At 47.5% G+C, this 25188-nt stretch overlaps 2 protein-coding genes across 6 annotated transcripts in view; both read right to left on the bottom strand.

The window, feature by feature from the left end:
- RUFY3 (RUN and FYVE domain containing 3) overlaps positions 1-15247 on the bottom strand; it is a 54176-nt gene extending 38929 nt beyond the window's left edge. For 2 of the 5 annotated variants that reach the window (XM_086463686.1, XM_086463688.1), the window contains exon 1: positions 14932-15247. In XM_086463686.1, coding sequence (XP_086319812.1) covers positions 14932-15247 — 316 coding nt within the window. Of the gene's footprint in view, positions 1-6549; positions 6728-14916 lie in introns of those variants that run through there. The other 3 variants (XM_086463689.1, XM_086463690.1, XM_086463687.1) reach the window with 2 other exon arrangements.
- Positions 15248-19936: 4689 nt separating this feature from the next.
- UTP3 (UTP3 small subunit processome component) lies at positions 19937-21601 on the bottom strand. The gene has a single exon (XM_009952889.2). The coding sequence runs from the start codon at positions 21599-21601 to the stop codon at positions 20006-20008; it is 1596 nt and encodes a 531-aa protein (XP_009951191.2). The 3' UTR covers positions 19937-20005.
- Between the last annotated feature and the right edge of the window lie 3587 nt (positions 21602-25188).

Below are 25188 nucleotides of genomic sequence, written 5' to 3'. Positions count from 1 at the left end.
TGTTCTCTCAGCTAGTGCATCCTTATCCAGCATCCAACTGCCCAGAACTGCTTCACCTCACTCAGCAACACCAACAGCTTGTGCTTTCATTATAAATTGTGACAACTGACTGCAATATTTTTAGCGTAAAAGGGTTAGGATTATTTATTTTTGTTAAAGGCCACTGTCATCATCCTTGTTTTAACACACGCTACTCCTCATTTGGCAGCATCGGGGTCACAGACTCACACAACCATTTTTTGTACACCACAGACATTCTGACATAAGCTTGCACTGCGTCAGAAGAAACAGCAGTCATAGATCTGCCACAAACTGGGACGAGACAAAAAGGGAAAAAAAAAAAAAGTCCAGAGGACCTAGGAACTCCAAGCCCACTCTCCTTTACACGTACAGGACAAGTAAATAGCAGATGTACATCACGTACATTAATGGTGTAATCCCACCCTGAGTTTTATTCCTGTCTCCACATCAGGCATTTCTGTATGTTGCAGTCACGTGGAGTTACATGGAATGATTCTCCTCAGCCAGCCTCCTTCCAGAGGGAAATACATGAGTAACTACTACGGGAAATGTCTCATTTTATTTTGGCACTTGATGGTTTGCACAAAGAAAATAAATAAACAAACTGTACTTTCCCCCCGCCCCCCATCTTTCACCTCCCATCTCAGTCAACACTTAAGTGTGGTAGAGAAACCTCTTATGATTCGTTATCTCTGAGGGAAACAAACCTGCCTCACATTTCCCTGACTTCATTTAGACTGAACAAGGTTAAAAGACCACAGAAAACAATTCTCAATTGTAGTTTCTTAATTACAACATTGAAAATATTTACAAAATTTTAAAATTTAAAACATAAACCAAAACTGGATTAACCCTGGCCTAGATCTCACCCTAAGCCTTCCAGGACACTCATTTTCTCTGAATTGCTTCAGACCAGCTGGAGAGCTGGCACTTTGTATTAATTGTCTCGAGGAGCTTTTTAAAACTTAACCTCCCCTCCCCTCTGCTTCAGGGTCAAGTGTCCATCTTCTCTCGGTCATGTCTCTCTCCTCACGGCCCGTGACGGGATGCAGCGCAAACACAGTAAGCAGGACGTCTCCTCCGTCCCTGGGGAGATGACAGTCTTGATCATGTTACTTTGCAGTATGCGCTGTCTGGAGTACATGACCTAACTGCTATTTGAAAGTCTTATGACCATTAACACGCTGAAATTCATTTACCTTGCGTATTATTGACTTCACATTTGTTCTATTAAATCTGGTCTCCAGCTCCTTCAAACTTTTGACCTGTGTAGAGGTTTCTGCCACCACACATATTTTAAGAGGTATTTTTCTAGGGAGTAATCTCATGCAGTTTCTATCCCCACGTGAAAAGTCCCTGCTACTCTCAGTACAGCGAGCACAGCAGATTTCCTTTGGCATGGGAGAGGCACAGTCCATGGAGCAATTTCACCTCTCCCAACAGTTTGCTCTTCCTATTCCACACTACTAGAGAAAACCTAAACCAAAGGATGTGGCTTTATACCAGGAGGGGAGTTCTCCCAGTAGCACAGCCTGGTACAGCAGATGAGCCCTCATGTCACATGGGTCCCTCATGACTGAGTGGCTCTGGAGCTGCCCCACCAAAAAGCTCGCCCCCTCCATGCAAACTTAAGTGCCAAGAAGGCTGCCAATTTGTAAAACAAAAATATAACTAATAAGGTCATGGAAGGGCTTCCCTAAACTGTTTTGAAGTGTGTAAACAAACACGGAAAAATACTTCAACAGAAAACAGAGCAAAAAGGTAGAATCTGAAGGATGATTCGATAAATAGTGCGGTAGCGTAATGGGTTAGAGGTGTTTGAGCACTGAGAAGAGCATTTGCTTTTCCTGGTGAGCTGTACAACTTCTACTCTGGCCATTTTACACAACCATGAGTCCGAAACTAACATTTGTAAATTACTGTCCAGAAGAAGAAAAAACCCTGACCTTAGCTACTATGGAAAAGGCAATTTCATCTTTGCATGTTGTAAACATAGCACTCCAATTCCCCGTTTTCGTGCCAATAGAACAGAATTTAATTTAAAAAAAAAAAAAAGGGGGGGGGGTGTACTGTAATTCTTGGCAGCTGCAGGTAAATTTGGATCATGCAGTTATCATGTATATTCATTCTGTTCTCAATTACAAGCCGATCCCATGAGGATTAGAATTTCCATTGCTGTAATGTGAAGCTCCTCACAATAATTCCAGGTAGAAATTTAACATCCAGAAAAACCGCGCAAGGCCATTTCGCATTTCATAACTTCTCCCAAAAGTCGAGATCAGTGTTCAATCCCATATACACACACACTCTTGAACACGCAACAGAAGCGCAGCCGAGATGTTTTTCACACCTCTGTCCCTAAAGATGCCTCAATGTTCATTACACACATTGCAAACAAACGAGAGCTTAATAGCCACTAGTGTCTCATTTCATTTTGCGATGCCTGCAGAGCGCAGCAGAGTTCTGATTACCTAATTAAGAACCACTGTTTGTTTAAAACAACAAAAAAAAATATTTTTCTAAGCTAAGCAGATTTACAGCGTACAGCAAAATCAGCTTAATTTCATACATTTTGGAACACGTTGTTCCAAAGAGCTGAAAAGGAAAATTAATTGCTTTTATTGCTAAATTGAGCATCCACGTTACACGCTATATGGAATATATATAGTTGCAAGAAACTCAGTAACTATACTAATGCATTTACCCTTCTGCTACATGCCACTTTTAAATTGAATAAAACTGAAGTTTTGCTCAGTGACACTCAGAAACTCCAACTCTACGGCAGGAATGCAGTTACTCCAAATTTACAGTTTCATCTCAGATCACAATCTGTTTCCCAAAGCTTATTGCCTTTGGCTTCAGAAGTAGCAGAATTGAGGGTTTCACTAGAAAATATCCTCACCACAGGAGGATGCCTCTTGCTTTCAAACGTCAGTGAGTAAGACTGTGATTACCGCTATGCCCTCACATCACCAGTTCCCTCCCCATCCCTCCAGCTCCCATCACAAAATTGGCCTCAGGCGGGATTGTTCCAGAGAAGGCTACGGCAAACAGGCTCCTGAGGAAAGGGCTGACAGCAGAGCTGGCCTCAGAAATAACAAGCACCCGCTGCAGTTTCAGCCTCTCTGCTTGGAGAGCCCTTGGTGCACCACCAGAAAGCACAGCAACCTGCCTCTAGCTCCCCCTAACATCCCAGTTCCAAGATCTGGCGCCATAAAAACTCTTCTTCTGATGCTTCTCTCTCACTGGAATTAAAAGTGTTTCAGTGAGGGAGATCAAACCACAGCAGGTAAGAATCACTTACTAGCCTCCTCCTGTCGTTCCTAAGTAATCTGCTTTAAAAAAAAAATCAATAAAAAAGAGAAACAATAAAACTAACCACTATTAACTAACTACTTCCATTGGAAACAGAAAACCCACATACAGCAGCTTCTTGTTTAGCTTAGTTTTCTCAGATATTTTACTTTTTTTGCCCTATCTTTGCTATATCTACAAGGAAAAAAAAAGTCTCTTTCAAAACAGCAAAGCAGAAACTCACACCATAGCCAATGGTATGAAGAAAAGCTTGAAGGTGTAAGGCCTGTAAGACAACTCAGCTGAACAAGCTGGGAAGCCAGCCGAGAAGCCAGGCACCGCTAGTCTCCCATATAACTTCACAACTGAGTCACCACGGGGCGTTACACGAGGGCAGCCCAGCAGAAGTGCACAGTAGTCAGAAATCTCGAGACTAAAATCTGATTTTCCCACTCCATTTTAAACCTTCCCCATCCTGCGTGCTCCTCTGTTCTTAACCCTTCATCTTCTCTTCTCACTTCCACACTGCCCAGAACCACTCTCTTCCTCTTCTTGCTATGACACCATGGGCTGGCTGGCAGTTCCGGGATGCACGGATGGGAGCAGACACCTACGACGCCAGGCTAGGAGCATAGTTTCTGTTCATCCTCAGCACAACGGGTGCATTGTGAGGAGGAGGACGAGGAAGGCAGGATGGCTGCTTGTGGGCTGGGGGCACAGCAGATCACAGAGTGAAGAGAGGCCAGAGGCAAAAAGCTCTCAGGAAGCAGAGTGAGCTGAGGGACAGCAACTGGAGGCTTCAAATCCTTAGTTCAACAAGCTGTCTGATCTGCTACTGCAATACATTGTTTTCTACATGTCTTGATTTGTGAGGAAAAAAATGCAACCTTTTGTTATGCCTTCAGCAGAACTTGAGAGCCTTTTTTTTTTTTTTTTTCCCCTCCTTCTTCATAATCCCTGCCTTTCGACATTAGTTTCATGGAGATATTACAAGACCAGGCTCAGCCCCTGGGTCTCTTATTCCAAATTCATGATTCTATGATTCTTGCTTTTCCTCTCCAACAAGCACTCGGTGCCTGCAAGCCTTGTCACCCCGGCCCCTCAACCCGCGCACACACCGAGGATGCAGCAGCAGTGCTGATGCAGTAGCACCAGGTCAAACCCTGGGGATAAAGCTGTGTCAGCTTTTCTATTATGAACACTTTTTCCTGACCTTATCTCTCTGTTAAAAATATGACTTGGGTCCAAACTGCCTCCCCAAAAACCAGTCTTTCCGTCTCTCAACAAGCAACCTTAATTTATGAATGTATAAACATCTCCATAAAGGTCGTTATGATACAGCTCTCTTGGTTATTCATTTTTGACACATAAATTAAACAATATGGCAATGAAATGAGCAAATACTACTTTCTAACCCTTTCTGGTACTTGCAAGAGAGTGACTGTAATTACAGCTTTAAAAAACCATTTTTTTTCCAGTTTTGGGGAAGGGTTAGTCTAGTATTAGCGGTTGAATTGTTCACAAGGGCAGGCAAGAGTACAACCTGTACACTGTAAGGAGACACGTTCAGCATATTTCAGAACAGCAGCCCAGAAAAGCTCTCTTGCAGGCACCAGATTCATCCAAGCCTACCTTCCCCATGAGTTTGCTCAGAGCAAAGTGGCGACAGAAAAGGAAGAGACACATACAAAAATAAGGATCTAAAGAACTGACTCACAGTGTGACTGAAAGGTTTTCCAGGCTGCGCTATGAGGCGAGCCCTAGATTGCTTGGAAGGTCATTTAGTGACTACAATATGAAAAGTCAAAAGAGTAGTTACTATATACAAGAGAAAGACAGAGAGAGAATATATATAAAAAATAAAAAAATCAACCCACCTGCACTAGAACATACTGTTAAAAAACCCAAACCACTGAAGCCCAAAAACATACGAGTAAGACCTGAGTAAGCCTGTGCCACATAGAAGAACGTGGGAATTGGAAGCCAGCTGAATTACTGCACCCTTGGCTCACCCTGTACTCACTACTCTGGTTCTGCTTTCCTGAGCCTACAGCACCACTCTCAAACCCCGGGACATGCTTCAGAGGAGCGTTAGCCTCTGCTTTTGAAACCTCTGTCTAGTATCCCACTGTGTGACTAAGTATTTGGCAAGCAAACCCAAACCCAAGGGCTGCTACCACTGAAAGCGTCTGTCAAATAGAAATTAAATTATCACCTGGGAATTAATTTAAAAACTCAAATCCTCACCACAATTTAAGTTGCCTCATCCAGCAAGACGACAACATAGTAAGGCACTACTGACTTGACAAGCCAGCATCAAAGGGGTCAAGCGAGACTACTTTGTGGAGTAGCTCTTCGGTAGTTACTGGAAAAGGGTCAGGTGCAAAAAGATGGAGCCCCCTTGCTGCAAGTCCAAAAGATGCTTGGCACCCAGCAAGGGGCACTCAGGACCTGGCAGTGTTGGTGACCACGGAAGCACTGGCTACCGTGCAAAATTCCTGCAGAAATTCATCATATCTCCTGCTTCCCCGCTTTTTTACTGGTACGGCAACACACGGATATCTTCTTGTGTCTTTTGTACTCGCAAAGCTTTCAATTCTCATTTTACGTGACCTGGAATTAACTGTTTCCACCATTGACCCAGATCACATATCCTTTTTCAAGATGAAGGCAAGATGTGTTATACCTCCACTTTTCAGGCTTCCAAGCCATTACAAACAACAGCACGCTCAACAGAAGTGCTGTGATGGTATGATCACCTGACAATAGGCCTAACTGCGTAATCACTTGGGGCTTTCCAAAAACTACCCACTGACCGTACACAGGCACATGTCTGTGTTTTGCCAGTAAGCTCCATTTGTGAAAGCTGACAGCTGACTAATAGAGCTACAAGCCCTGGTTTAAGAGTAAAATCATGATCGAATGTATCACTGAGCACACATCGTGGTTATCTTCCTTCCTGAGACACACAAACCTGATCTTTCCAGATACATATTAAAAAATAAAAACAGTTAAGCACAAATCTGTCTCTCAAGGGGGTGGGTTACAAAAGACACCACAAATTCTAAGGGCAATCGGAAGCACCGGTTTGGCTTTCTGATGCGTCAAACGGTGTCCAGGTCCTCCAGGGAGGACAAGAGCATCTCGTCCCGGAGACACCCCCTCCCAACTCGTGCAGCGGCTGTTAACAATGCGACGGCTGCAGGGATCCCGAGGCAGGGAACCGGACCGTACCTTCGTGGGTAGGCTCTGGGTCGGGTGTCAGCGAGATGTCGTCCAGCTCGCGCAAGCAGAGCCATTCTCCATCCATCGACACTCGGAATTTGCAAAGATAGATGGTCTCCATGGCAGCCTGAGTGATCTTGTCTGTGGTGGGGGTTGGCATGTCGCTTTGAGGCGTCAGAGCAGACATGATGACTCAGCTGGTACAACAACAACGGGGGGGAAAATATAAAAACTAAAAAGGAAAGCTTTCTGAAGAAGAAAATAAAAAATACCTTGCTATTAAAGGACAGATATGCTCAGGATCGCACAGACTGCTCTGGCCTTTTCACATATAAAGCAAGGTAAAAACGCTGCTCCTTTGCGCTCGTCCCTTCCTCCTTTCCACCAACTGTCGTCGTCTTCAGCTATGCTAGAGGCTACTGATCCTAAGCAACCACAGAAAACCTGGCTCCGGCATCAAAGACAGCAGGGGGGAAAAAAAAAAAAAAGGTAGGTAGAAGAAAAAATATAAAAAGGAAAAAAAAAAAAGCAAAAGGAGGAAGAAGAATGGCTTCCTCTGATGATCACCCAAGCGAAAACAAAAGAAGACTGTAGAGGCAGATATCCAGGTTTGCTGAAATCAAACTGCTGGTCCCTTTCTTCCCAGCTAAGCCAGGACAGCGAGTGCCGATAGGATTGGTTGTGCGCAGTAAGCAGGGTGTTGACCAAAATGGCTGACTAATGAACTGAACTGAAAATTCAGGCTCATGTGATCAGCTGCTCTGAGCGTAGGGCAAGCAATTCCCAGGATGCTCCCTAGACGCTGCTGATGCAGGGACGGCAATTAGGCTCTCATCAGCCACAGCACCTTCTCATCAGGCTACGCCAGGCAATTTGTGAGCAAGCACAACGCTCCACGCAGATTTCTCCTCGGTCGCCCCCATACTACAAAGGAGCCCAGACTAGCAGCGCGAGGAATACAAAGACACATTTGTATTCCTTCCACATGCCTGGATGTCACTACACGAATTAAATAAGTACCTTTGTTTTCACAGTAGGTGTGCAAGCCGCAGTTTATCTTTTATTCCCTGTGCAACCTTCTCAAAGGGTACTTTTGAGCTAAAATTTCCCACATACAAAAAAAAAAATTGTTAGGATGGATTTACGCTCTGAGGGAAACAATGAGGAAAAAAAGATCTGGCTCTACACACTTCAGTGATCGAGGATTAAGCTCTTTTAGGAGGGCACATGCACGTGGAAGAACAATGAGGGAGAACACCACAAACACATAGAGCTACGGGACTGAATCCGACACTTTAAAATCCTCATTGAAAATTGGTACGGCTCAGGTGAGGCTGATGAAGAAGTATCACCTCTCAGCAGGGAAATAAACAAGCTTTCAATCTCTCGAGAATCAGATGACAGCTCTGCGTTGCCCTGTCCCTTCCCAGACGGCTAATCTCCTCCGTGTCCCCAACCCACACAGCCCCACCTCTAGGGGACAAGAGGTCCCAGGTCAACAGACATCCTTCTTATTCCCAAGGGCACTGTTTAGCCAGGGCATGTGACAGGGTATCACCACCCACTTCAACTGCAATATCAGGCAACAATAAATTAGCTTATCTGACTTTATTCCTGCCTGGCTCCCGTATATCTGTGGAGAGCAGATGTGCAGCATCCAGCTGAAATGGATACCTAGGCCCCCACCATGGAAATGCGGAGAAGGCAGAACAGTATATTGATAGGAACATATGAATGATTAATGCATGGGACCTTAATTACTCTCCATACTTTTTCTCCCCTAAAGAAATACTCAAAAGGACGTGTGCCTTATTTCTTACGGATGTGAAATAGAAGAACCCATCCCTTGATACAGAATTCAGCATGCCGATGGGAACAGCTTTTTGGAAAAAAAAAAAAAAGCACCCGTGGTTATGTAAAAACCTCATAAAACTGGAAAAAAGGGTTAAGAGCTGTTCTTTCTAACAGGCAAGAGGAAGCAGCTGCTTTCAGTGCAAACGTCCTGCTTGGTGCATCACATCAGCAACTCTTTCCCCCCAGCAGACTAAAACAAACAAAGAGCCGTGCAGCATATTATGACAGTGATGCAAAGAAGAATTATTTCACAAGCGACAACAGTTACTATCGTTCCTTCTCTCTAGGAGAGGTTCGGGGTTATAAACCGTGCTGACAGTATTTGGGCTCCTATGATATTTATACACCCTCTCATCAGTGGCAACCTCTGGTTTTAGCATTTGCACACCACTCTTTCAAAACCAGCAAAAGTCGCCATATCCAAACAGCTTCAGAACAGCTGTCCACTTCATCACTCTTGCTAACCTTTCCAAAGGGTCTAACCAAACAGCAAATAATCAAAACAAATGCTTTAGAATCAACAAAGTACCAAAATAAATCCTTTAGAACCAACAAAGTACCATAAGCTATTGTGCAAGCTATTATCCGACATAACTAATTATGAGTCAGTTTAATTTTTGTGTTTTGAAACAATTAGAAATACAAACAGCATCAGTGTAACCCTGCAGCTCCCATCTCACAACACGGGTCCTCAACTGCATCCAGCACTAGCAAGCAACCCACAGACCAAGATCACAGCGGAGGGCTGTCAAGAAAATGAGTAACTTCACCTTTGAATGGTTTTCTTTCATGCCATTTGCTTCTTAACACCAAGAAATAAAAGAAGCCAGTCTGTCCCTTCCAGCTCCGTTGTATTTTCAGACTCCTTTACACAATATTCCTGCTGCCAATATTCCACAGGGATATTTAAAGTACCTGAAAAATGCTTTTCAGCTTCCATTAATTTCAGTTTATTAGTATGTTCTGCCCAAAACAAAGCTTTGGACACAATATACCACTGAACAGATTTTGAAGAATGGCCACCTTAAAAAAGACTGAGCTACTTCACCTCTGTAGAAGTGTAACTTTTACTCCTCTAAAAAACAAAACAGGTATCAAGGATGCATATGCTTAGAAACTCTGACGAGTTGTATTTGATTTTTTTTTTTTTTAAACAACAATGACAAGTTCAGAACTTATTTTTCAAGCTGATTTGTTTTTCCTTGCCAACTTTTGAGATAGGTATTTGAAGATCTAACAACTCTCCAACTGTCCAGAGGAGGGTGTAATCTCCTGGTTCCAGTACACGGCTCATACAGAACTTGTCTTCCCAACGCAGCTTTCAGGGTAAGCTAAGGCAAGTAGCAAAACCATAACAAAAGCAGGTAATGTCCATATGTCAGCTACAATACTATGGGACAATAAAAACTCTGCTCAGAAAACAAACAAACAAACAAAACCCACAACAAAACCAAAGTGCCCTAAACAGGAACTATCCTGTGACTTACTGACCTGCAAGCCTTTAATCACCACCTGGAAAACACAAGACAAACCTTCCCCTACCCCAATCCTGTGCCTCAAAACTGTAAAGCAACAAAGCATCTTATAAAGAAATAAAAGAAAGGTATCAAATTTTTGTATTTTCATAAAGCCTCTGATAAAACTACCACACAACTGAAGGCCAACTGATAAAGCTCCATCAGGGTTCAAGGAGCGGTCAACAGACAAAAGAAAACCAAGTATAGGTATAAATGAAGGGGAGGTGGTTCACAAAGAACCACTTTCTCCACCTCACACAAGTCAGGCAGCCTTGACTGGTCTTACAAAACCCTCCTATTGGGTACGCTTCAGCAAAGATAGAGGCTTTGGCAAGATAACAAAACAAAGCAGTTTTTTGCAAAAATGCTTTCAAGAGAAAAGAAATACAAAATGACTGCATCGGAATTTTAAGACAAAGCACTCCATCAGCCACCAGTATTCGAAAGCTCAGCCGTGCTGGAAAGTAATTTTAGCTTCAAAAGCTGAATAAATTAGAAAAATCTAAGCAACGACCCTCAAAGCAATCCCCAAACAACCTTTTGGGCTCCAGGGGCACCTCTGGGTGCACTTTTACTGCCAGTGCCAGCAAGCCTGGCCTGCGAGCAAGCCGAGCTTCAGTCACGAGGAGAAAGTATTCCCCGGTCGCTGGGCAGAGATTGCAAAGCGGCCGTACAGCAAAACGGCGAAGCTGGCAGACGAGATTATTGCTTCAGATGACTGCGCTGCTTCTGGTGATTTAAAATCACAGGAGACCACGGAACCATAAAAAAACGCCACCAATACTATACAAACGGGAACGACTGCTGAAGGAAACTGTCCAACGGTAACAGCTCGGATGCACCGCTGAGCTCTCCAACAGCTGCTCAGAGTGTCCGAGAGGGACTGCAATGCCAGCGGTAACGCCACACAAACAGGATAACAATTATCAAGAAACACAAGCCTTTCTATCGCAGTCTAAGATGAGCATGAATCACGAGCAGGTTCTTACAAGTTTTTCTGAAGCCTGTAACCTGTTTGAGGCTGCTGTACCAGATTAGGCAGCCTGACAACCTGGCCTGGTAAGGCAGCTCTCACGTTTCTAAGTGAAACAATTCTGATCTTCCTTTTCTCTGCCCATGCTCTTGCCCAACACGTGAAAACCTCTTACTAGCAAACTTGTGAACATGACTTCTGCTCTCATGCCCTCTCTTTCTTTCACTTCGGCTTCAACTCCGCATCAACAGGCCGCCCAACTACCCATTAATCCTCTCAATAGCTGTACCAGTCGTGACAACCAGAAAAACAGCGGCAGGGCCGTGCCTCGTTCAAGAGCCAATGGAGCTGCTGTTCCACAAAGCACACGCTCACTGTCTTCCAACAGCCTCTCTCCAGGCAACCTCTTACGTGGAATGCAATCTAAAAAGATAACATTAGCAAGAAATCATCTACACTGCAAAGTCCGTTTCTGACTCTTCTGCCAGCACAGATATGTACATTGCCTCAAGTAACAGCGGCACTTTGAACCCTGCATGCTAGAAACAGGAGCAGGCAAAAGGAAGTTTAACAACCTGAAAACCACTGACACAATTTCTTAACTCCAGGAATAAGTGACAAATTGTTTTTTGTCTACCTGCTGTGAAACACAGAGATATTATTTAAGGATTCAAGTTACTCCCATAATTGAGGGTACAATTAAAAAAGGGGAAGGAAAAGTCTACTTGAAGTATCATGATATCAGGTAGGCTTTCAGTAAAGGCAAGGAATGGTTTGGGTCATCTTTTCCTTTATTTGGGGGGGTTTGTTTTGTTCTTAAAGACAGCATAATCAAGCTGCTTTTACTGCATTTAAAAAGTATTCTAAGGTTTTACTGCAGCTCAGCACGTTTTAAGTAAACCTTGTTCCTTCTGTCTGAAGCCATCTATATCAAAAAAGCAGGTGCTGCCAGTACAAAAAGCTTTTGCAGTCTCCTCTTAGCAGCTCTGGCCTTTACCTGAAATTTGGAATCATCTCATCTCTCTTACCTTGTAAAGAAGAAAAATGGGATAACACAGAGAAAGATTAGTTGGAAGGACAAAGTATATGTCTGAGACAAAATCAGTAGAGAAAATGAAGTTATAATTGAGACGAATTCTTCCGATTTCTCTTTGTTACCACATATTCTTCATTTACGTTTGTTGTGGGGCTTCAGGTCACCAGCACTACAGGGCTTGCACCACTGCCCTGGTAACAGGAGCATCATGCCCCCAGCTGTGGGCGAATGACCCTCGGGCTGACTTCTAGAAGCAACTGCTGATGCAGAACCCCAGGAACACCCCAACACGGAGCTATGAAGGCTGTCCTCAGTTCTCAAACAGCGAACGTACTTCTCCAGATTTTGAAATATAAAATTAAACAGCTGTACATCACTCTTCAATCCTGTGGCAAGACCCCTCTCTCAAGAATGGTTTAATTAGTGCTTTGTAACAGGAAAAAAAATACTTTCAATAAACCTCCAAAATATTCTGAAATATTGACTTTTCAGTATATTGGTCACTACCTCCACTGTAACACGTACATGTCAATACAGAATAATTATTCTCATTACTGCTCATGGAACTGACAGCCTTCAGGCACTGACGGGAGGAACTCATGATCCAGCAGGAAACACCCTTCACTTAAATCACTTCTTTCAGTTTACAGCTACATAGAGAGGGATCAATACTCAGAGTATATTCGGGATTTTTTTTAACACACGCATAAGACACAAAAGTAGCCTTCTTCACACTCCTCCGTTTATCTGAAGTCTAAAAATACCTCCAGCACTGAAGAATCAAGGGAAGCGCACACAAACAATCACTTCAGGTACTACCGCAGAACAAGAATTGTCAATGCTGAGCTGTTACATGTTACAGCAACCCGAATGCATGATGCTTGAGGAGAGCCTGTGAAACGGGGCTCCCCAGGCCACTGAAGGGTCTCCCCAGCGATACCAACAGACACAACAATCTTCATAACCCGGACCATGACTAACGCCGCTGCACCTCAGTGCTGCACAGAGTAACTGTCATTAGAGGAGATGAGAGTAGTGGTGACACCTGCAAGGCCACATACTCTAAAGGCAGCCAGGATTAAGTTCAGCATTTAAGCACACAACATCCTTTCTGCTCCAGAGTGAAGTTTAAAAACACTTTAACAACCACGCCAAAGCAGTGACTGCACAAAGACGACTTTGAAAGAAAGAAAAAACAAACAAACAAACAAGGGATGAAGAAAAAAAATTATTTCCAGGCAGAGTTTACCCCAGGAGACACAGAGTCCAAGACAACATGCAAATAGATTGTGATTCCTGTTGCCTTCAGACACTGCTATCACATCATCAGTCACTCAGTTTCCGAGTGGGCTTTGGCACACGGTTATCGCACAGGCAGCTATCCCCTGAGACCAAAAGGAACACAGGAACTTGTATATACATTTTACGAGGCTTTTTCACAAAGCTTACATGAATAACCACTGCAGAGGGACAATGCATGGCTGAACCAAGGAGGTTTTTATATTAACTCCTGGTGAACAAATGTGCTCGCCTCAATCCCCGTTTCACCACATCTACGCAGAAGCCTTCTTGCAACGAAGTTTGAACAGTAAGAGCGTGATGGCGAAGATCAAATATTTTTCTTAAAGGTTTCTTTTCTATCTATCAGAAATAGCTCAGTCCCTTGCACGCACATCACAGGACTACAGCAGGTAAAGATCCCCTGATTAAGGAAAAAAAAAATAAAAAAAAGGTTTCAACAGGAAGCTATCGGTTTAAACTATGCCTCATTGGGGCGGAGTATTGGACTGTGGATAAAAGTTTGCAGTCAAGAGACAGCTCTTCATATAGCTCAAAACAAAGTTCGGTCATTTCACCTGCTCCTGGCATTGCAGAAACAGACTTCTTGCCTCACTCGTTACAGCTCTGCTGAGTAATGACTTAAAGTGCATTAGCTTCAAAGAGGGGGGGGAAGATACCCACACCAAAACGATGAGCTAATGTGTGAGTGAACACTCACCTGGGATGTAGGCAAGAGGAGCCAAAGCAAAGGCCAAAAGCTCGGTCGCCCATGCCCTGGCCCAAGCCCAGAAGGTGAAGCTACTGGCTATTGTCAAGATGGATGGAAAAGCGAAGATCTCTTCTATATGCACCTATACACGCAGTTCCTGTTTGGTTTTAAAACACATGCCACCTCTACTTCACAGTACTCCAGCTTACCCAAACACACCAGAAGAACATCACAAAGAATCTTATCAAACAAAAAATGATCTGCCGCCCAACATGCCCCATACGAGAGCACATGCAGCCACGTGCTTCAACCTCTTCCAGCGTGCGATGCCCCCGCCTGAAGCTGTTCTCCACCCCAGCACGTGGAGGAAGAAGCCCGAGCAGGTGTTTCCCACCCCGGACAGCTCTTTTCATTTCAAAGGGCAGCGCAATTTCTGCGCAGAGGAAAGGGCCCAAAAAGGAGAGACATCTCTGTGGCATGGGTTTTGCCAAGCCAGTGGGCCAGCAGCGCTCCGGGCCACACACACGAACCAAGGCACTCGTTTTCCCCTCACACAGCCCGTGTCGTTCCCCCGCTGCCAGGGGAGCAGCCAGGCCGCCACGACCCCACCACCGGTCCCCCTTCCACAGCAGCCCTGCTGGCTCAGGGCGAGTTTTGGCGAGGGCAACCCCATCTCCAGGAGCCCAGGCCATAGCGTGGCGGATGTTGCTAACTCACCCCTACCCAGAGCCGCTCACCCGCAGGCTGCCCTCACAGCCTTACGGGCGCCGTTCCACGCCACCCTCAAGGCGGGAGCCCGGAGCCCAGCAGGGACGCCCAGAGCTCCCCGCCTCGCCACGGCGGCCCTCAGCCCTGCCATGACACCTCCCACCGCCCGTACGGCCCCGGCGGGGCGCCAAGGGAGGCCCGGAGCCACCGCCCCGCGCCGCCCTCACCGGGGCGGCTCCCCCCCGCCTCCAGGGAGGCTCCCACCCGCGGGAGGAGCCCCCCCACCCCAGCTACTCACGGGTGCCGCCGCCGCCGGCTCCGTCCGGCCCCGGGTAGCTCAGCACCAGCACAGGCAGGGCGGCCCCGCCGCTGGGCGCCGGGGGTCTCCACACGCCGGGCGGCGCGGCGGCGGCGGCGCCTCCATGGCCGGGGTAGAGGAGGAAGAAAGGCGGCGAAGCAGGGGCCGCCTCCTCCTCCTCCTCTTCTTCTGCCGCCGCTGCTGCCGCTGCCGCCTCCTCCTCCCCGGGCTCGGCCCGCCGCTCCATGGCGGGGGGCAGCTCCGCGCCGGCCCCGTCCCGGGAACTTTCCGCCAGCGGCGGCAGAAGCGGCGCCCGCTCCGCCTCCGCCATCGCCGCCCCGGGCCGCCGGGCCCCGCCCCGGCCGGGAAGCAGGGCCGCGGCCGGTCTCCGCCCGCCCTCCGCCCCCGCTGAAGGGAGGGGGGGGCTGGCGTCTCGTTCTCCCGCGGCGCCCATTTTCCCTCCGTAACCCCCCGGCAACTGCGCCCTACCTGCCGCCGCCCCCCCGCCGCGGTGCCGCTCCAGCAGCGGTGGCAGGCGGGCGGCCCGGCCCTGCTCTGCTGCGGGGGAGCAGCGCGCTCCTCTCGGCCCGGGCGAGGCTGCCCCGGCCCGGGCTAGGGCAGCAGGCCGCCGCTCCCCGCAGGTTGCATGAAGGGTGGGTCAGGGAAGGCGGACACGAACGGGATAACCAAAGTGATCGGTGCCGGGGGACCGGGCAGTATGGAGAGGACCTTGTTTCCACCTCTCCTCTGAGAGGTTGGGGCAGTTTTTTTGCAGCCTCATAGCCTTAATACTTTCTTTTTCATCGCTGCCAGTTCACACTTGAAGAAAAAAACTACAGCTTAAGACAAAACAAACTACAGACAAGGCCACCTACTCTTTTAGCGTATGCTTCCCAGCCCTGCTCCAAACACCGCTCGGACTGCTGGCTGTGGAGAAGCAGTTCCAAGACACCAGCCCATCACGTCTATTCCAAGGTCTACATCTACACCAAGTCATAAGGAAGGCGGCAGCAGCCCTGCACATGTGGAGTTGCCTTCATGGGATCGGAGCCCCCATGGGGAAACATGGATTTTAATCTTCAGAAACCACCTTCGTACAGCAACGAGGAAGTCGGACCCCTGCAAGCTTTAACTTGCCCACAAAGCGAAGCCATTACACGATCTCCTGCCTCCCCCTCACTTTCCTGAGAGTGAGATCTCATGGACAGCAGTGTTTTCAGATCTGCTGACGAGAGGTGACAATACAAGGTCCGGATATAGTCTTTACTATTAAAACTACCAAATAGGCCACACCAATGGGAATTTCACTTAGGGCATTGTCTTTCTGAAGACAGTAACACAGACTTCTCATCAAGGAGGGCAGTTAGTGTAGACTGTGGTGTTGTCAGCGGGCAGCAACAAAAAACATAAATCTGCTAGTTTTTAAAGAACACCCTGCATTCAGTGCGCTTAGGTTAAGCTGAAACAAGTTGCTTCTTTCTTTTTAAGTCTCGCATAAAAATTGCAAAAGCAAAGCTGGAAAGGCAACTGTTTCCTGGAGACTGCTTTTTCCAGTGCTGCCCCAAGTCACGCAACATGTTGCAGCTAATTTAACAGATGCTTTAATCCATTTTACATATCTCTAAGCTGAATGTTTGAATTTCTATTTGCCAGTGCTAGGGAGAGTAAAACAACGCCCAGACTGTTGCTGATAGAGTATTATGGAAGACAACTAGGAAAGCCTTGACAAAATTAAGGCAGTGGCTGATGTATTTCTAGGAGTTATTCAATATATTTTCCATAACTGTATAAATAGAAGTTTCAGGTTGTGATGCAGAAAGCATTGTCCACCTCTCTGCCACTGTACTTTTCCTGCCCAAAGGCAAGCCAGGCTTACTCGGGATGCTTGTCACCCACCAAGGATTGTGTTTTCCAGGTGTAGTAAGACAACAGAGCAGCTCATACCTCTCCCTAGAGCTTTCTACAAACTACCTATGTGCTTTTAAAATAGGAATCATTTAGGTGCAAGCGGACATGGGACTGAGTCTCTCTTGAATTACCATGGTCCAAGTGAGCGGATGGAAAGGACGCAGCGGCAGGCACCTCCACGGCCGAGCGGGGAGATTCAGGTCCTCAGGCTGATGCCCGAGCGTGTAAGGCCTCACCTGCGTTGGGTGCTGCTGAGGCAGACCCCATCACCAGTCCTTCCTGAGCAGGGCAGCCAGCCCTTGCTGGGCAGGAGCCTGGCGAGGACAAGTGCCATCCCATGGCTGAAGGACATCACTTGGCAGTGTCAGCACCTTCTCCAGAAACACTGCTGGAAGAACTAAAAAAAAAAAACAACAGTGTTAACAGTGACATTGCTCCACTTCTCACTTATTTTCCTGACCACCATCTGTGGTCCTTCCCCTATTTCACATGTGCCTGTTTTCAGAGGGATCTTCAAAACCTATTTACCATCAGGGTATGATGAAAGATCCAAGAAGTAATTCTTAGAGCAACGTTACAGTGCTCCCCCTCCCATGGCACTAATAATCACGGCCTTTCCATGATCACTCATAAATAAAACCATATGGGAATGAGCTATTTATGGCTTTGGCCAATTTCTGAACTAACCAACTGAACATAATGCCGTGTTTAATCTTCATTAAACGGGGCTGGCGCAGCGGTCCGGGGAGACATGCTGTGCCATCTGCTGGCTGCCTGCGCTGGGCGTGCTGATCTGCTGCGTTCCCTCTTGCCTTCAGCCTTAATCCCAACGTTTCTGGGGAGCACGTCTGTAACAGCACACTAAATTATTATTTCCCTTACTTATTGCTCAGATGGAAGCTGCCAGGATTTTGCTTGCCAGCTGCCTACAGCTTTTCAAGGGAACACAAAGCCGCCTCAGACACTTACAGCTTGCCTGCAGATCTATGAAACAATCGTCAGCCCTCCATTTTTGCACAAAGTGTGAAATGTGCATGAGCAGGTGCTCTAGTAAGAAGATCCCTTAGCATCTCTGCTGGGTATTTTCTGCATCCCACATGATGCCTGTTACGTAACACAATTCCTCCCTGTAAAAAGCACTTGAGGTGTTTTTTTTTTCCCCCAGCACCTTACCTTTTGCCGACCTCTTTGCAAAGCCTCAGGAGCGCAGCTCAGCATTATCAGTGGAGGCCTCCATCATGATCCCAGTGTGGAGTTAATAAAAGGTGTAGTTTTGGGAAAAGCTTTAGTTCCCTCCTTGGTAAGGCTGAGACCCACAAAAAGCCATGTGTTTCTTACTGGGAAAAGCAAGCGGCTGACACTGTTGATGGCTGCTCACAGTGAGGGAGGATGAGCAAGCGCAGGTGAAGGACAGCTTTCTCCCCACAGCTAAAGCTACGCATCTCACCTGAGGCCAGCACATTACAGAAGCATTGCTCAGGTGAGAAGGCATCTTCCATGACCTCTTTGAGCAAGCCTCACTTTTGCCTGGCTGACCCAGGCCATTTCATGGAGGGGATCAATTCCCAACGCTTTGTAGCCTGTTTCTGTGGGGAAATTTTTTAAATGTTATTTATTACGCAGCATTTAGCTGCTGTTTGGCCTGTAAGCAGCAGGGGGCAAACAAATGCAGTCAGCAGAACTTGTCATTTCACTATTTGGTCCTAAATGTCTACATACCATACCAGAATCCCCTCCAAAATCGCCATGCACAGCTCCACATCCCATGAATCTGGGACATGCAAGCACTACAAAAAGTTTCCTTACTTCTTTTCCCATCTGCCCAGCTTCCATTTATTATTTTTCTACCTCTCCCTTTGACAGTCAGCTTTGAAAATTAACAAAATATTCTCCAGTCAGCAACTAACAGCATCTTCCTGGCAGAAACAGGCCTAGGGCGCAAAGGTTTACATCAAAACCTACGGAAGCGCTTGCAGAAAACGAGCGGAGCACCTGCACGTTTGGATTCTAGCATCTAGCCTGTCTCAGGTTCAAGAACACATGCTCATATTTTGGCTTCCCCCAGGACGATCACACCAAAAAAAAAACCCAAAACAAGCCACCTAGATATAGTAGTGCTTCCACAGCATGAAATAGCATTTACTGACAAGACAATTATTCCCCCGAAGTGATTTTGCATGGAAAACAGGCAGCAGTACCTTGCGGATGCTACTGGTACACAAATCAAGGCACGGGCTCCCTGAAACCTGTCCCAGACACAAGTGCAGGTCTTACCTGAAGCAGCATTTGTCATTAATAAAAATTAATCAGTTGTTCCTCTTTTACAGCCTGAACCGGAACTGACCACTCACAGTCAGCTCCCAGCAAGAACTTCAGTGTCGGGTTAAACACGTTTCCCCATCAGAAGGCAGGGAAGTAATCGAAATATGTTGAAAAGCTGGCTTCCAACTGAAGACAACCTTATGTCTTACCCGTTTGTCCTCTATCAGTGCTACATTAGGCCTACAACAGCAGACAACAGTTAACATACTTGTCAGATGAAGTTAATGTATTTATCACAGATAAATAGCTATGAAATCCAGAAAAGTCTTTGCTTTGATGTCATCATGAGTTCACTGAGTGGACCATGACAGATGCTCACTGAATTCAGGAGGGGAAACAGTATCTCAGGCCACATGGGATTTAAGGAATAGCTTTCTGCTTAGTTACAAAATGTAAAAGAACCAAACAGTAGTTAGTTCTTAAATGTATGAGCACGAGAAGTTAATCAGAACAAGTACTAGTGAAAATATCATAACCACGTCTCATTGTGCAGCTCTACACAGGAAAATGGTGGGCCAGAACAAGACAGTAAAAAGGAGGAGAATGCAGTGACAGCTGCACAAACCCCCTTCTCAACCCGCCCTCAGGAGGTCCCCCCATCCCATCCCACCCCATCCCATCCATCCCGCACGCCCGTTTCATGCCCATCCCTTCACACAGCCCTTGCAGCTTCTCAAAGCCTGTGTTTACAGGTGTCCAGAGACAGCGTCTTCTGAAAAACATCCTCTGAAAAAAACAAAAACCAAACCCCACCCCACCCCCAGTTATCTTAAGGATAAAGACCACAATGTCCTTTATAAAATTTTTATTGGATTCAGTATTGCTACTCGCAGCTCTCAGAAACAGAGAAAAGTAAGTATTATTGAAGCTTCCTGCTCTTCTTAACTCCCGCGCGAATGCCAGACATCTCCCCGGCGTATCTCTGCAGCTCCCTCCGAACCTCACGGACTTGGCCCTTGCGGCGAATCTTGGCTCGCCGAAACTTCTCCCGGTGCTTGACCCTGGGGTTGCGGTCGATCTTCCTCCTTCTGGGCGTGAGGCCTTTGTTCTTGATCATCTGATAGGTCACACCTCTCTTTTTATTTGGATCCTCTCCTTCCAACACCGCTTCTTCTTCAGGTGCGTCTTTGTCTTCAGTTCTCTTCCTCTTGAGTTTCAACTTCTCCTCCATCATCTTATAATATTTTAGGGCAGCTTCTTCATCCAGGTCCGACTCATCTGACAGTTCAGCAGCAGCAGCAGCAGCCCGGCCACTAGCAAGCGCAGGAGCACGTTTTGATTTGGTTTTCTTAACATCCAGTGGGAGAAACACCGCAAACTTCTTCTCCTTCCGTAATTTATCTTCCTTCTTGTCATAGTAGTTTTTCAAAAGCATACGAACTTGTGAGGATAACTTCTGATCTATAACAGCTAGGTCATTGATGATATTTCTGTAAGCAACCAGCCGTTCGATAACGGGGTGACTATGAACTGGTATCCTCTTGGACTTCAAAACCAAATAGAAACTGATGTTGGCGCAGTAATTCAAGTAGAGATGATACTTGGTCTGCAAATAGCGACTGCCTTTCCCTTGTGGGATAGTGCCGTTTTTGACCATTTGCAGCAGCGGGTGCAGTTCGTCCTTGAGCTCCATTAGCTTAACTTCAAAGTCCTCAATCAGCTGCAGGAGCTCAGGGGACTCTTGCTTCAGTAGCTTCAGCTGCTCTTTCTTGGAAAGGGCCTGCAAATCCTTGTCGACCTTCTGTCCCTTGCTATCATGGGTTTTCTGCTGCTCAGCCAGATAGCCCTGGATCACATCCAGCCCGTAATCATCTTCCCCCAGGTCCTGCACCAACCGTCTCTGGATGACTTGAGCCTCTTGCTCCTCTTCCTCCTCCTCAGCGTCAACTTCTTGCTGGCTACGCTTGCCCTTGGCTTGGGCATCGCTACCGTAGTCTGTGTCGTAGTAGAGCTGCTTGCGCTGGCCCCAGGAGAGCTCGTGGGGGAGCTTGGTGTCCTGATGGCGCTCCTCCAAGTCGCTTTCCATAGACAGGTCCCCATCTTCATCTTCAAGCTCATCCTCCTCCTCCATCTCATGTTCCTCCTCCTCCTCCTCACCTCCATCCTCCTCCTCACCTCCATCCTCTTCTGCACTACGATCCATGTAAAGATTCAGCCCCTGATCCTCCTCCTCCTCCTCCTCTTCTTCTTCACCGTGTCCATCCTCCTCGCTGTCCTCCTCAGGCAGCTGCAGCCCCAGCACTTCTTCCTCCTCCTCTTCCTCCTCGCTGTCCCCGGCCTCCTCCCCACTCTCCAGGGCCGCCATCACCGCCTGGAACTGCGCCTCGTGGAAGTCCTCCACCTCATCCGCCAGGCCCTCGGGGCCCGCCTGCCGGCCGGGCGCCTCCTCTCCGCCATCCTCCTCCTCGGCGGGGTCGGGCGGCGGCCGCAGGACAGTGCCGCGCCGGGTCCTCATGGTGCCGCTCCGGCTCTTCCGCCGCACCGCCCTTCCGCTTCCGGCCCGCCGGCCCTTCCGCTCCCCCGGCGCCCCGGGGCGGGGCCGGCCACAGCCCCCGCCGCTCCGGGGCCCGCACGGCCCGGCCGCGCTGCGGCGCTGGCGCCTTCCGGGCCGGGCGGTACCCGCTGCCCGCAGGGTTCGGGTGCGTGGCGAGCGCCCCGCGGAGGTGGCGTTTGGATGGGGCTGCACGTTCAGCTTTGATCCCTTTCAGTTCGCTTCTGAGGCACAGAGGACATCGCTCTGGGTGTGGAGCACGGGGGAGTTTGCTTCTGCTGTTAGATTTGTGAGGGGCTAAGACAGACCCGTAAGGAGCTGCGTGACACGGGCAGGCGCTCAGCCAGGGTTTTCCTCAATCCTGGCAGGTATCGGCAATGAAGAATGCCACACGGCAAGAGAAGAGTGCCTTTTTTCCTCCTTGGGGGTTTTTCTGTCCCTAAATGCATGCACACACACACACAGAGACACAGACACACAAACACACACACACACACACAACTGCTGTCTGTATAGTAATCCTACAAACTAAAAAAGCAAGATCGAAAGCACACCTGACATCTGTCTCCTTGTTAACCGAAACTTCTTGTTACTCAGTTCCCTGCAACCAGACCGAACTTTCAGAGAGCAAAAGAAGTATTCGCAAACCTCCCTGGGCACATTGGAGGTACACACATCCCTTCCCTTCACCAAATGGTGTCTTTACAGGGATCCAGGCATCCCCTGGCAGGAACCAGGCCTGTTCTGGAGGCGGTTGCCTTAGGGCTGTCAGGGGAAGGCAGGCTGCAAAGCTCTTTGGCTCAGTCCTTTTATGCTGATAGATGTGCCCAGGGCGTTAGTAAAGGAGCAGTTCTGGTTTCCAGCAGCTGGGGACCCCTCGTCAGGAGGGTTTTCAAGACAATCTCTATTCATTGTGTCTGTCATCCATCGCAGAGCACCCAGCCCAGCCTCCCAGCCTTCCGAAGGGAACATCGCATGAGTCCTGAGCCACATGGAAGCGGTCTGTTTTTAAGAGGTGCAGGTAGCCGTGCCGCAGGAGCGGAGGGAGGCCCAGTAATTTGCTTAGTCTGAGCTCAGAAACCCAGAGCCTGATAAATTAAGCAGCCACACGTCCCAGCAAGAGCAGTTCTGCGTAGAACAAGTGCAGGTGCTTTTTTTCTCACCGCAGAACAGGTGCAGTTTTATTTATAAACACTCCTGTCCACCTTCTTGGGGAAAAAGACGTCAAGCAAATATTAAAGTTAACTGAAACAGAGCAGGGGGGTGTGCAACTACCCACTTTTTGGTGATTCATTTGGAGTCTGGTAGATCTGATGGCAGACAAGTCTCACTTAAGAAGCCTTTTTCCCAACATACTCAGCTTCTCCTCACAGTCACCTCTGGGTCAAAATTTTCCACATATGCTCTTGCACCAAAGATACATTTTGTCTCAGACTAAGACATCTTTTCCAAGTCTGTCCGTGCCAATTTTCAGGTATCGCCTCCCCTGGATACAGGCCAGTGTAAGAAACAGCAACAAGAATAACTTGGTCTTGCTGAGGTCTTAATTTAATTTGTTAGCCACACCTCGGCAGAAATTCTCACTTTATCCTAGTCAGCCACTAAAATACGGCCATCTCTGCTGATCGGCCTTGGTAATCTTTCTGCTTAATGCTACCCTTTTTGGTGTGAATTCCATCCAGGGAAGCCCGCAGCCAATTTCTGCGTGATTAAAATTCCAAATAACTTTTGCAACTGTGGCTTACAGAAACCCAGGCCTTCCATGGGTCCCTGTCCCTGGTGGTTCCCATCTGACTGCCCTCAGTAATGTAGCGCCCTCATTTTTTTAAAGTCTGCCCTTTCAAAATTCAAAGCCTTAGCAACAGACCAACTTCCACTTCGACTCAGGGATTTAAATGGAATTGGAATTGACATGTTGCCTCTCAGTCCAGTGTCTAAGAGCAGAAGAGAACTAGCATCGACAGACATTTGAACATCCTCCAGGACTTGCTGAAAATGTTATCCGCTTCTGGTGAGGCTGGAGATGGCCTCCAGCATGAATTAGTTCATCCAGTTCTCAGGAACTGCTCAAGCCAAACCACACCGCTTTGCTGCAAGCACCAGTGGAACCCCCAGTACCGATACAATTATCAGTGACTGCTGCAGGGCTGTTTTGATCCACCATTTTCTTTGCTTCTGAATGAGAAACAAGGAGAAAAGAAAGCCGTAGGACAGACTGCTGGTGGATGCTGTGTTATCTGGAGATACCCTGTGCCCTGCTGCAGCTATCCTACTCTCCTCTCCTCACCAGCACCTCACAAAGACACAATTATTTTGCCTCACTTCATCCAGGCAGCTGCCCAGCTTCTGAAAATCCTAGTTCAGCATGTCCAGGACCAACTGGAGGCACAGGATGAGTGAAACAAGACTGAGACTACAAGGCTGGTTCCCATTTCTTTTCAAATTCTCAGTTATTCCTCTGCTAGCCTCTGCCTCGCGATGAGATTGGGAGCCTAGCTCCCTGCTCAGCCCAGAACTTAAGCTTGGGGTGATGGTTTGCCAGCCCCTTGCCAAACTGCCACAGTTCTTAAACGCCTGCTTCCCCAGGTAATTTTCTGACAACTCAAAAATGTCACACAGTAAAAAGGGGATAGTCCATAAAAGTAACAATCCATAAAACAAATCTTCCTCTAAAGAGCTGGCAATCTAGATAGAAATCCTCAGAGACATACAGGTGGTTGCACAGGACTAAAAATAGCTCTCACGCCACCTATCCGGACCAAAGGGACTGTATGCAGACGCGTAGATTTAGCAACTGAAATTCAGATGCGCTGAGCACCGGCAGTCAGGGAAACCCACCGAAATCCACAGATTGTAGTTCTGCTCAGTCTCTCCCTTTGGGTTTGAAAATACTCGTGGTGCCTCTGCCTGGCTTTTTGCAGCGCCATACTTTTATCAGTGCAGCTTGGCAAAACTAACCAGAACCCGTCTCTTTTGTATGTGCTGTGTGCTCCTGCCTGCATCCCCCCTTCTTGTGTACTTCTAAAAATTCTCCTCTTCCCTGTCAAAAAAATGGTGACTGAAACAAATAGCGCTTGTTTGACTTTTAAGCGCCCTAATAGCAGACATCCCTAGCACCCACGGTTCACCAGGTTTATTTTTAACCTTCTGCAAAAGATGGGGCACAGGGAACATCTTGCTGCTGCTTCAGGACAGAGCTCCACATAAAACTCTGTTGGCAATGCTTTCTGGGGAGGGGGAAGGAAGCAAAAAAAAATTTTGCTCTCCTAAAGGGAGAATTGTGGTATAACCTGATGCCTTGCTAAGCCCTGGGCTTGCACCCATCATCCCCCACCACCTCCCAGGGGAAACCGTGCCTGGGAGCTCTGCTGATGCAACACAAAAGCCCATTGCATCACACAGCTGCCAGATGAGACGTTTGAGATGGGAGAAAAAGCTCAGGACACAGATTGTGGGATCTTTGAATGGCTCTAGGGTTAGGGACCCAGCCAGCAGGGTCCGAAGGAGGGGAAGACTGCCTGTAAGGTGACAGGCTGCCCTTCCCAGAGCTG

Source organism: Leptosomus discolor, chromosome 4 (assembly GCF_034619465.1).
Source record: "Leptosomus discolor isolate bLepDis1 chromosome 4, bLepDis1.hap2, whole genome shotgun sequence".
In the NCBI taxonomy this organism is placed as follows: Eukaryota; Metazoa; Chordata; class Aves; order Leptosomiformes; family Leptosomidae; genus Leptosomus; species Leptosomus discolor.
Note: the sequence above shows the minus strand (reverse complement) of the source record. Positions and strands in the feature narration are given on the sequence as shown.

Coding starts and splice junctions, on each gene's coding strand:
- UTP3 (XM_009952889.2), bottom strand. CDS start 21,601: ATGAGGACCCGGCGCGGCACTGTCCTGCGGCCGCCGCCCGACCCCGCC.